At 42.0% G+C, this 12,719-nt stretch overlaps 1 protein-coding gene across 2 annotated transcripts in view; it reads left to right on the top strand.

Moving 5' to 3' along the window:
• LOC110504767 (X-linked interleukin-1 receptor accessory protein-like 2) overlaps positions 1 to 12,719 on the top strand; it is a 457,839-nt gene that overhangs the window by 85,904 nt on the left and 359,216 nt on the right. For both annotated transcript variants that reach the window (XM_090219380.1, XM_021583579.3), the window contains exon 2: positions 4,666 to 4,768. In XM_090219380.1, the coding sequence (XP_090075506.1) occupies positions 4,687 to 4,768 (82 nt within the window). In that variant the 5' untranslated portion in view covers positions 4,666 to 4,686. The remainder of the gene's footprint in view (positions 1 to 4,665; positions 4,769 to 12,719) is intronic.

Raw genomic sequence — 12,719 nt, forward strand, 5'->3', positions numbered from 1 at the left:
TATATAGCTGACCCTGTATGTAGCTGACCCTGTATATAGCTGACCCTGTATATAGCTGACCCTGTATATAGCTGACCCTGTATATAGCTGACCCAGTATATACTGTAGCTGAACCTGTATATAGCTGACCCTGTATATAGCTGACCCTGTATATACTGTAGCTGAACCTGTATATAGCTGAACCTGTATATAGCTGACCCTATATATAGCTGACCCTATATATAGCTGACCCTGTAAATACTGTAGTTAACGCTGTATATAGCTGGACCTGTATATAGCTGACCCTGTATATAGCTGACCCTGTATATAGCTGAACCTGTATATAGCTGACCCTGTAAATACTGTAGTTAACGCTGTATATAGCTGAACCTGTATATAGCTGACCCTTTATATAGCTGAACCTGTATGTAGCTGACCCTGTATATAGCTGACCCTGTATATAGCTGACCCTGTATATAGCTGACCCTGTATGTAGCTGACCCTGTATATAGCTGACCCTGTATATAGCTGACCCTGTATATAGCTGACCCTGTATATAGCTGACCCAGTATATACTGTAGCTGAACCTGTATATAGCTGACCCTGTATATAGCTGACCCTGTATATACTGTAGCTGAACCTGTATATAGCTGAACCTGTATATAGCTGACCCTATATATAGCTGACCCTATATATAGCTGACCCTGTAAATACTGTAGTTAACGCTGTATATAGCTGGACCTGTATATAGCTGACCCTGTATATAGCTGACCCTGTATATAGCTGAACCTGTATATAGCTGACCCTGTAAATACTGTAGTTAACGCTGTATATAGCTGAACCTGTATATAGCTGACCCTGTATATAGCTGACACTGTATATAGCTGACCCTTTATATAGCTGACCCTGTAAATATCTCCCTGTATATAGCTGACCCTGCATATAGCTGACCCTGTTTATAGCTGACCCTTTATATAGCTGACCCTGTAAATATCTCCCTGTATATAGCTGACCCTTTATATAGCTGACCCTGTAAATACTGTAGTTGACGCTGTATATAGCTGAACCTGTATATTGCTGAACCAGTATATAGCTGACCCTGTATATAGCTGACCCTGTAAATGCTGTAGCTGACCCTGTATATAGCTGAACCTGTATATAGCTGAAGCTGTACATTGCTGACCCTGTATATAGCTGACCCTGTAAATGCTGTAGCTGACCCTGTATATAGCTGACCCTGTATATAGCTGAACCTGTATATTGCTGAACCAGTATATAGCTGACCCTATATATAGGTGACCCTGTAAATGCTGTAGCTGACCCTGTATATAGCTGACCCCGTATATAGCTGACCCTGTATATAGCTGACCCTGTAAATGCTGTAGCTGACCCTGTATATAGCTGACCCTGTATATAGCTGAACCTGTATATTGCTGAACCAGTATATAGCTGACCCTGTATATAGCTGACCCTGTAAATGCTGTAGCTGAACCTGTATATAGCTGAACCTGTATATAGCTGACCCTGTATATAGCTGACTCTGCATATAGCTGACCCTGTATATAGCTGACCCTGTATATAGCTGACCCTGTAAATACTGTAACTGAACCTGTATATAGCTGACCCTGTATATAGCTGACCCTGTATATAGCTGACCCTGTATATAGCTAACCCTGTAAATACTGTAAATGACCCTGTATATAGCTGACTCTGCATATAGCTGACCCTGTATATACCTGACCCTGTATATAGCTAACCCTGTAAATACTGTAAATGACCCTGTATATAGCTGACTCTGCATATAGCTGACCCTGTATATACCTGACCCTGTATATAGCTAACCCTGTAAATACTGTAACTGACCCTGTATATAGCTGACTCTGCATATAGCTGACCCTGTATATAGCTGACCCTGTATATAGCTGACTCTGCATATAGCTGACCCTGTATATAGCTGACACTGTAAATACTTTAGTTGACGCTGTAAATTGCTCTCTGTTTATCGCTCCTTGTATATAGCTGACCCTGTAGATAGCTATCTGTATATATATATATCCTTGTATATAGCTGACCCTGTATATAGGTTATCCTGTATATAGGTGCCCCTGTATATAGCTGACCCTGTATATAGCTGACCCTGTATATAGGTGACCCTGTATATAGCTGACCCTGTATATAGTTGACCCTGTATATAGGTGACCCTGTATATAGGTGACCCTGTATATAGGTGACCCTGTATATAGCTGACCCTGTATATAGGTGACCCTGTATATAGCTGACCCTTTATATAGCTGACCCTGTAAATATCTCCCTGTATATAGCTGACCCTTTATATAGCTGACCTTGTAAATACTGTAGTTGACGCTGTATATAGCTGAACCTGTATATTGCTGAACCAGTATATAGCTGACCCTGTATATAGCTGACCCTGTAAATGCTGTAGCTGACCCTGTATATAGCTGAACCTGTATATAGCTGAACCTGTATATGGCTGACCCTGTATATAGCTGACCCTGTAAACACTATAGCTGACCCTGTATGTAGCTGACTCTGTATATAATTGATTGTATATGGCTGACCCTGTATATAGCTGACCCTGTAAACACTGTAGCTGACCCTGTATGTAGCTGACTCTGTATATAATTGACCATGTATATGGCTGACCCTGTGTATAGTTGACCCTGTGTATAGCTGACCCTTTATATAGCTGACCCTGTAAATGTCTCCCTGTATATTGCTGACCCTGTATATAGCTGACCCTGTATATAGCTGACCCTGTAAATGTCTCCCTGTATATAGCTGACCCTGTATATAGCTGACCCTGTATATAGCTGACTCTGTAAATATCTCCCTGTTTATAGCTGACCCTGTAAATATCTCCCTGTATATAGCTGACCCTGTATATAGCTGACCCTGTAAATATCTCCCTGTATATAGCTGACCCTGTAAATATCTCCCTGTGTATATCCGACACTGTAAATATCTCCCTGCATATAGCTGACCCTGTAGATATATCCCTGTATATAGCTGACCCTGTGAATATCTCCCTGTATATTGCTGACCCTGTATATAGCTGACTCTGTAAATATCCCCCTGTATATAGCTGACCCTGTAAATATCTCCCTGTATATAGCTGACCATGTATATAGCTGACCCTGTAAAAATCTCCCTGTGTATAGCTGACCCTGTAAATATCTCCCTGTATATATCCGACACTGTAAATATCTCCCTGTATATAGCTGACCCTGTAAATATATCCCTGTATATAGCTGGCCCTGTATTTAGCTGACCCTGTAAATATCTCCCTGTATATAGCTGACCCTATAAATATATCCCTGTATATAGCTGACCCTGTAAATATCTCCCTGTATATATCTGACACTGTATATAGCTGACCCTGTAAATATCTCCCTGTGTATAGCTGACCCTGTAAATATCCCCCTGTATAATTCTGACACTGTATATAGCTGACCCTGTAAATATCTCCCTGTATATAGCTGACCCTGTACAGTGGGGCAAAATACTTGTTAAAGGGTCAGCTATATAAAGGGCCAGCTATATACAGGGTCAGCTATATACAGGGTCAGCTATATACAGGGTCAGCTATATACAGGGTAAATATCTCCCTGTATATAGCTGACCCTGTATATAGCTGACCCTGTATATAGCTGGCCCTTTATATAGCTGACCCTTTATATAGCTGACCCTGTAAATATCTCCCTGTATATAGCTGACCCTGTATATAGCTGACCCTGTATATAGCTGGCCCTTTATATAGCTGACCCTGTATATAGCTGACCCTGTAAATATCTCCCTGTATATAGCTGACCCTGTAAATATCTCCCTGTATATAGCTGACCCTGTATATAGCTGACCCTGTATATAGCTGGCCCTTTATATAGCTGACCCTGTATATAGCTGACCCTGTATATAGCTGACCCTGTATATAGCTGACCCTGTATATAGCTGGCCCTTTATATAGCTGACCCTGTATATAGCTGAACCTGTAAATATCTCCCTGTATAAACTGTAGCTTCATTCGTGTGTATTTGTATTTCTCTTCTCTTATTGTCATTGTTTGTTATTTTCTTGTTTTATTCTGTATCATTGGGAATGTTTGTAAGTAAGCATTTCACAGTAAGGTCTCCCTCTACCCTTTGTGTTCTGCGCATGTGTCAAATACAATTAGATTTGATTTGACAACCCAACACTAGTTTAAATTGCCTCTCACAGAGGGGGGCTGGAGAGAATACAGGTGTTGCTCATCTGAAAACTGGTGTTCATCAACTTTTCTTTTTAGATTTCTAGTGATGTTGGTAATACTAAGACCCTTAAAGCAGCTTCAGATATAGCCCTTTATCCATGTCAGCTGTGCTTCCTTCACTCTGTCACAAAGACATAAATCAAGTGCCCACAGAAGTATTACAGCTGTGTGTTTTCAGTTTGTGAACTTCGGAAATGGGGTGTATGGCATAGATCAATAGTTTCTATATGTTGTTATAGTTACTGGGTGTGTTGTGTCTGAAGGATAAATGAATGAACAGATCGATCTGTCTTGGAAATGGAAAGAAATGACAAGTCTGATATCACCCAATATGTTTTGGTGGAGGGATGGAGGGAGTGAGCAGAGATGTCGGCCCAGTCATAAGACCTGTTATCCAAACTCCATTCTTCTTTGTGTTCCAGCTGCCACCCGAAGTGTGAAAGATGAAGCCCTCAGCCCTCATGTTCCTCCTTATCAGCTCTGCCGCCTGCATCAATCTCAAATACATCTCCAAGAGAAACTCGGGTAAGTCCACAAGTCTCCCTTTTAATCATGGCCAATCTATAGGTGACCAAAACTTTGATTCATTTGACTTTTGTTTTATCACGTCCCTCTTGTTGAAAGGAAATGAATTTCCCCATATCTATTCACTGACGCAACCTTGTGTTTGCACAACAAATGTGGAGGTCTTGATTTGCGAGTGTTATTGTTCAGTTTATTATTCTGTGTGGTGGTGTGTTGTCAGATGTTGTCTACTCTCTGTGCTCTGTGATACATGTGTTGAATGTGTTTGTTGCAACCAGATATCCAGTTTGAGCTGTATATTTATCTTTCCTTCTGGCTTTTGGTGCTAGTGATGCCTTGTTTGGTCCTTCGTTCCTCCACAGAGGGAGTAAAGGTCAAATAAAAGCTCCTTCCTTTCTATAGGGCTATCTAATCCAGTTCAGTCCCTGCTTTGGAGACTCATCAATGTGTTTTATCCCCCACTCACATTGTGTGTCTGTTTGCGTGTGGGTGAGGGTGTGTGGTGAGCAATTATGTTATCAGTGCCAAACGGGCTTTTATGTGGGCGGCAATAACATAGAAGCAATCTTGTCTGTCAGTTTCTCACCCAGTGTGAGATTGAAATGTTTGGCATTTTCTCTCCTTGCAGTACCAGATGATCAGACAGAGACTGCATGTTATTTTGTTTCCCGTTAATATTTGATGTAACACCTCCCTGTGTGAGAGGAATTGCAAAAACAGAGTGTTAATTGTCAGAAGACAGAGACAGCTTTGATTCAATTAAGGTTTTCTTTTCTTTTGAAGATGCTTAAACTTTGAGGAAATGTGCTGACGCTTTCAGCTGATGCTGAAATTGCTTTTTGTTAAAATCAGTCAAGCAATTTAAATTATGTTAGTAGAATTATGAACTAAAGACACTGAACAAAGAATCCAGGAATACATTAAATAAAGGAACCCCACAGGCCACGCAATTTTCCACTCTGGAGAAGAAAAAGCAAGCCGTGGCTTATCAGATATTATCTGATCAACCGCAATCCAGATAAAGTCAGCCTTATCAAAATATAAGAAGAAGAATCTAATTGTTTTTTTCTGGCCATTCCTGTTAAGATCTCACCTCCCCTGTCACCCCAGGAAGTTGTGTCCGGGGAGAATGTGTGCTCCTGATAATGCTTGGTAATTCGCTGAATTTCCATTGGGGGAAGGTTAAGGGTAAGCAGGCAACCAACGGCGCAGAATCTTTCTGATCTTGAAACGACAGGACACTTGAATCCCTCGGTTAATGCTTTAAAGTGCCCGGAGCATCCTGAGTGTTTTTTTCGTTTTTTTAAAGGTACTTGAAGCGTGGGACATACGGTTAAATAAGTCATTTCTCCTAGATTCTCTAAGACAATACCACTGCAACATGTCATGTGATTCATCTAAATGCAGCCATTACTTCCACCCCTTTGATTAAGAGCTGAATTGTGCATTGAGCTCTATAATGCTGAACCTGTCTGAGGGGAAATATATGTGGTTTCACACACTGGAGATTATTGCCAGGTTATTCATTTGTCAGGTTTACATATGAAATTATGATGTTTTAAAATCATTGTTATAGTCTTGGTTTGATACATGAGTAGAGGAGCCATCTTAGTTAGTTTAACGTCTGTAGAGAAAGAAATACAAACAAAACTAGTGGTAATCTCAAATAAGGGCTCTAGGCCCAACATTAAACATCATTCTCCCATTCATATTTAATGAACAGAAACTCAATTAGCAACTTAAAAGACGCAGCTCGTGTGACTTGGTAATAAAAGCATGTTTTATGATTAGGTAGCTGCTGCTAATGGGTGCAGACAAAGGATGTAGCAGCAGCTGTGCAAGCCTCAGAGACTAGGAGTCAAGTAAAGTGATTTAGCAAAACAATTAGCGCTAACATGTCCGTGGAAAGCCTGAAAGACCCATGACAAACACAAGTTAAGGTTTGGCTAAATAATTCTAACACGGCCAAGTTCAGTACGTCATGATGGTCTCCTGTTTATGAGTGTTCTGCACAGTCCTTCTAAAGAACTTTAAAGCTGCATTCTGTCTGTATGTGTCCAAAATGGCACCCTGTTCCCTTTATAGTTCACTACTTTTGACCCCCCATAGGGCTCTGGTCAACAGTAGTGCACTATATAGGGATAGGGCGCAATTTGCGACACATCCTCTGTCTGTGCGTTTGTCTGAGGAGCCATACAGTCATATCTCCAGGAAGGTGCTCTAACATGGACTTTTGCCTTCTCAACGAAGGGAAATACTAAGAATCTAAGGACATCCCTCTCCTTCTCCTGTAACCTCAGCCTCCTGCAGCAGCCCTGTTGGAGATGTCTCCTCCACTCTGTCAGATGGCAACCTTCACTGCCAAATAACCAGTCTCCTCCTTTGAATTATTTTCATTCAACTCTTAACATTGAGAGAAAAGATTCAATGGGAGTGTAAAGGTTACTGATTTCACAACCAGTACACAATAGTTTAGCATATGAAAGGCCTCAGCTCCAACGTGTGTCACTAATGTCTGCCTACGCCTAAGCTCTCCGCTTTAATATAGCAGGTTCTGCTTCTGAAAGCTGTCACATAATATGAAATGGAACTCAAACAATGACGTTCTTCCTCTCTTTTAAAAAGCTGGGAATAGTCTTTAGTAATCTGCTTCAGACTGCTACTGGCTGTTTGTACTAGCCAATATTCAAACCAGATAAAAGACAGAAATTAAATTAAAAACATCTTCAAAGACCCTTTTCACTGCTGACTTTGTCAGAGTGCTTCTGTGCTTTCATTCCAGCAGGCCTTTCACGTTGGCTTCTCCCTTAAGTCAAGAGAAACCCTGTCAACATACTCTCTGTGTCAATCCCACAACCAGCTAAACCGTGGGGTGTTTCTGTGTGAAAGTATAGGCATACAGTACATGCATTTTTAAAGACACTAACATATGAATAGTATATGTACCACTATATGTATATAGTATATGTACCACTAGAAATAATGGACACAAAGATATGATATGAATTGTTTCTAAAATCTGATGTCCTAATGTTATGTTGGGGGTACTGGAGGACTGGAGTTGGGAACCACTGGACTAGACCATCAGACCAGTATAGGGGTACTGGAGGACTGGAGTTGGGAATCGCTGGACTAAACAATTAAATCAGTATGGGGGTACCACTGGACTAAACCATTAAACCAGTATGGGGGTACTGGAGGACTAGAGTTGGGAACCACTGGACTAACATCACATCAACACCATTATCCCAGAAACCCTAGACGCACTCCAATTTGCATACCGCCCCAACAGATCCACAGATGATGCAATCTCTATTGCACTCCACACTGCCCTTTCACACCTGGACAAAAGGAACACCTATGTGAGAATGCTGTTCATTGACTACAGCTCAGTGTTCAAAACCATAGTGCCCTCAAAGCTCATCACTAAGCTAAGGACCCTGGGACTAAACACCTCCCTCTGCAACTGGATCCTGGACTTCCTGACGGGCCGACCCCAGGTGGTAAGGGTAGGTAACAACACATCCGCCACGCTGATCCTCAACACAGGGGCCCCTCAGGGGTGTGTGCTCAGTTCCCTCCTGTACTCCCTGTTCACTCATGACTGCACGGCCAGGCACGACTCCAAAACCATCATTAAGTTTGCCAGTGACACAACAGTGGTAGGCCTGATCGCAGACAACAACGAGACAGCCTATAGGGAGGAGGTCAGAGACCTGGCTGTGTGGTGCCAGGACAACAACCTCTCCCTCAATGTGATCAAGACAAAGGAGATGATTGTGGACTACAGGAAAAGGAGGACCGAGCACACCCCCATTCTCATCGACGGGGCTGAAGTGGAGCAGGTTGTCCACATCACCAACATGGTCCAAGCACACCAAGACATTCGTGAAGAGAGCAAGACAAAACCTATTCCCCCTCAGGAGACTGAAAAGATTTGGCATGAGTCCTCACATCCTCAAAAGGTTCTACAGCTGCAACATCAAGAGCATCCTGATGGGTTGCATCACTGCCTGGTATGGAAACCGCTCGTCCTCCGACCGCAAGGCACTACAGAGGGTAGTAGGTGCTGCACAGTACATCACTGGGGCCAAGCTTCCTGCCATCCAGGACCTCTATACCAGGCGGTGTCAGTGGAAGGCCCAAAAAATTTGACCATTAGACCAGTATGGGGGTACTAGAGGGCTGGAGTTGGGAACCACTGGACTAAACCATTAGACCAGTATAGGGGAACTGGATGGCTGGAGTTGGGAAACACTGGACTAAACCATTAGACCAGTATGGGGGTACTGGGGACCTGGAGTTGGAACCACTGGGATAAACCATTAGACCAGTATGGGGGTACTAGAGGGCCTGGAGTTGGGAAACACTGGACTAAACCATTAGACCAGTATGGGGGTATTGGGGGCCTGGAGTTGGGAAACACTAGACTAAACCATTAGACCAGTATGGGGGTACTGGGGGCCTGGAGTTGGGAAACAATGGACTAAACCATTAGACCAGTATGGGGGTACTGGGGGCCTGGAGTTGGGAAACACTGGACTAAACCATTAGACCAGTATGTTATCCTTTACATGCAGATCATAATCATGATGATATGAAGCAGTTATGTCATTAATTATTCATTGGTTTCCTGATATTTAATTGCCATGGCAGTATGGTTAACATTTAGAACTTTGAAATGTTCTTAAGTGTTTAAAAGAAACTAAATTCCGCCACGTAGGTAAATGTATTTCCAGTGGGAACTACCAGTGGGAACTCATGTCATACTTATAACAGGATTTAATTTAATGTATTATAGATGGAATGTGATGGACTATTGCTGCCTCAGGGAATTTGTCTATTTAATAGGCAGCAAGCTATTCAGTCAGTCATCAAGGAAGCACAAACTGTTGAGCAAAGATCTCTTGACTCACAAACGAATTTGAACACCACTCTCTTTCTGCTGCCCTGGGCTCTCCCAGGAAAACACCCCAAGACATTCAGTCAGACACTGTCTCCACCGTCCATGACTCTGATATCCGCTGTTTGTTTCAAACTCAAATATTGATAGCTTGACACCATTTGACTTGCAGGCTGCACACTTGACAATGTGATGAGCTTTGCTAATAGACACTTCCTTGTTATGTCTGCTCACTATGTGGCCAATGTGTAGATTGAGTGATAATGTAAATGTGGTAGTGTGCGAGTGTGTGAACGTAAGGGCAATTTAACGTGATGTTAATGTGTTTGGACAGGATGGGGCTGTTATAGTGCCTTGCGAAAGTATTCGGCCCCCTTGAACTTTGCGACCTTTTGCCACATTTCAGGCTTCAAACATAAAGATATAAAACTGTATTTTTTTGTGAAGAATCAACAACAAGTGGGACACAATCATGAAGTGGAACGACATTTATTGGATATTTCAAACCTTTTTAACAAATCAAAAACTGAAAAATTGGGCGTGCAAAATTATTCAGCCCCCTTAAGTTAATACTTTGTAGCTCCACCTTTTGCTGCGATTACAGCTGTAAGTCGCTTGGGGTATGTCTCTATCAGTTTTGCACATCGAGAGACTGACATTTTTCCCATTCCTCCTTGCAAAACAGCTCGAGCTCAGTGAGGTTGGATGGAGAGCATTTGTGAACAGCCGTTTTCAGTTCTTTCCACAGATTCTCGATTGGATTCAGGTCTGGACTTTGACTTGGCCATTCTAACACCTGGATATGTTTCTTTTTGAACCATTCCATTGTAGATTTTGCTTTATGTTTTGGATCATTGTCTTGTTGGAAGACAAATCTCCGTCCCAGTCTCAGGTCTTTTGCAGACTCCATCAGGTTTTCTTCCAGAATGGTCCTGTATTTGGCTCCATCCATCTTCCCATCAATTTTAACCATCTTCCCTGTCCCTGCTGAAGAAAAGCAGGCCCAAACCATGATGCTGCCACCGCCATGTTTGACAGTGGGGATGGTGTGTTCAGCTGTGTTGCTTTTACGCCAAACATAACGTTTTGCATTGTTGCCAAAAAGCAATTTTGGTTTCATCTGACCAGAGCACCTTCTTCCACATGTTTGGTGTGTCTCCCAGGTGGCTTGTGGCAAACTTTAAACGACACTTTTTATGGAAATCTTTAAGAAATGGCTTTATTCTTGCCACTCTTCCATAAAGGCCAGATTTTTGCAATATACGACTGATTGTTGTCCTATGGACAGAGTCTCCCACCTCAGCTGTAGATCTCTGCAGTTCATCCAGAGTGATCATGGGCCTCTTGGCTGCATCTCTGATCAGTCTTCTCCTTGTATGAGCTGAAAGTTTAGAGGGACGGCCAGGTCTTGGTAGATTTGCAGTGGTCTGATACTCCTTCCATTTCAATATTATCGCTTGCACAGTGCTCCTTGGGATGTTTAAAGCTTGGGAAATCTTTTTGTATCCAAATCCGGCTTTAAACTTCTTCACAACAGTATCTCGGACCTGCATGGTGTGTTCCTTGTTCTTCATGATGCTCTCTGCGCTTTTAACGGACCTCTGAGACTATCACAGTGCAGGTGCATTCATACGGAGACTTGATTACACACAGGTGGATTGTATTTATCATCATTAGTCATTTAGGTCAACATTGGATCATTCAGAGATCCTCACTGAACTTCTGGAGAGAGTTTGCTGCACTGAAAGTAAAGGGGCTGAATAATTTTGCACGCCCAATTTTTCAGTTTTTGATATGTTAAAAAAGTTTGAAATATCCAATAAATGTCATTCCACTTCATGATTGTGTCCCACTTGTTGTTGATTCTTCACAAAGAAATACAGTTTTATATCTTTATGTTTGAAGCCTGAAATGTGGCAAAAGGTAGCAAAGTTCAAGGGGGCCGAATACTTTCGCAAGGCACTGTATATGTGGATGTCAGGATGGGGATGTTATATGTGGATGTCGATTAATTACTGTCCTAATATTCTTCTTCAAGAGCCAGGCTCTGCTTCATGGTGTACTACGTGACAGTTGGTTCAATGAGGAACCCCCAGATTTGGACATCATTCATTTAATCATGTAATTAAGAAAGAAGAGAAGCCATAACCTATCCCCCTTTATGGAAGACAGTTATCACATTAATAGTTTAATATCCTGTAATCTTGGTGAATCAGCCCTTCTCCTTTTTCTCCGTCATGTTGGTTGCATTTAAAAGTAAAGTCCATCTCCCCACCCTCGTCCCATCTCACCTGTAACATCTGCAGCCCATCAAGAGCTGCTGTAAATCTACATATTGCACTGGGATCAAGTTTTTCTCTATCTGTCAAAGTACGGCAGTTAAGATTATGAGTCACTAAGAAAACACCTTTTCAGTGCACAGCTATCCCCATGGCAACGAGCCACAAAGTGGAAATGCCAACACAATTTTGACTCAAGAAGCCCTGCAACCCTCAACCCACTCGCCCATTCTCCTCTCCAACTGTCACTCCTATGGTCAATTATTTCACTGAACACGCACTATTTAATCATTTTTCATTCACTTTGCCATGTTGGCTCAACAGTGAAATAAATTACTCTGCCATGTTGGCCCAATAATGTCTTATATTACTCTGTCATGTTGGCCCAACAGTGTAATATATTACTCTTCCGCGTTGGGCCAACAATGTAATATATTACTCCGCCACGTTGGCCCCACAATGTAATATATTAGATTGGAATTAACTCTCTATTTTCAGCATGTGATAAGTATTCATGTAATTCATTACCTGATTACAGCAGCAGTTTGTAAATAAGCTTAGAAACAAATGAACACTGAACGCCTCAACCATACAATAGTAAACACTGGCCATATGATTCATTTTCTACCGCTTTAGGAGCGGAGGAGTGAACAAAATAAATCAACATGTTTGGAATCTGTGGTCTCCCTGTAATGCAGTCAGACCTTTGAACATCATAGTGAGCAGTGGCCCGTTTCCAACAATTACACTGAAAAAGGCTTTCCTGTCA

Source organism: Oncorhynchus mykiss, chromosome 25 (assembly GCF_057628025.1).
Source record: "Oncorhynchus mykiss isolate SJ-2025 chromosome 25, ASM5762802v1, whole genome shotgun sequence".
NCBI classification, from domain to species: domain Eukaryota; kingdom Metazoa; phylum Chordata; class Actinopteri; order Salmoniformes; family Salmonidae; genus Oncorhynchus; species Oncorhynchus mykiss.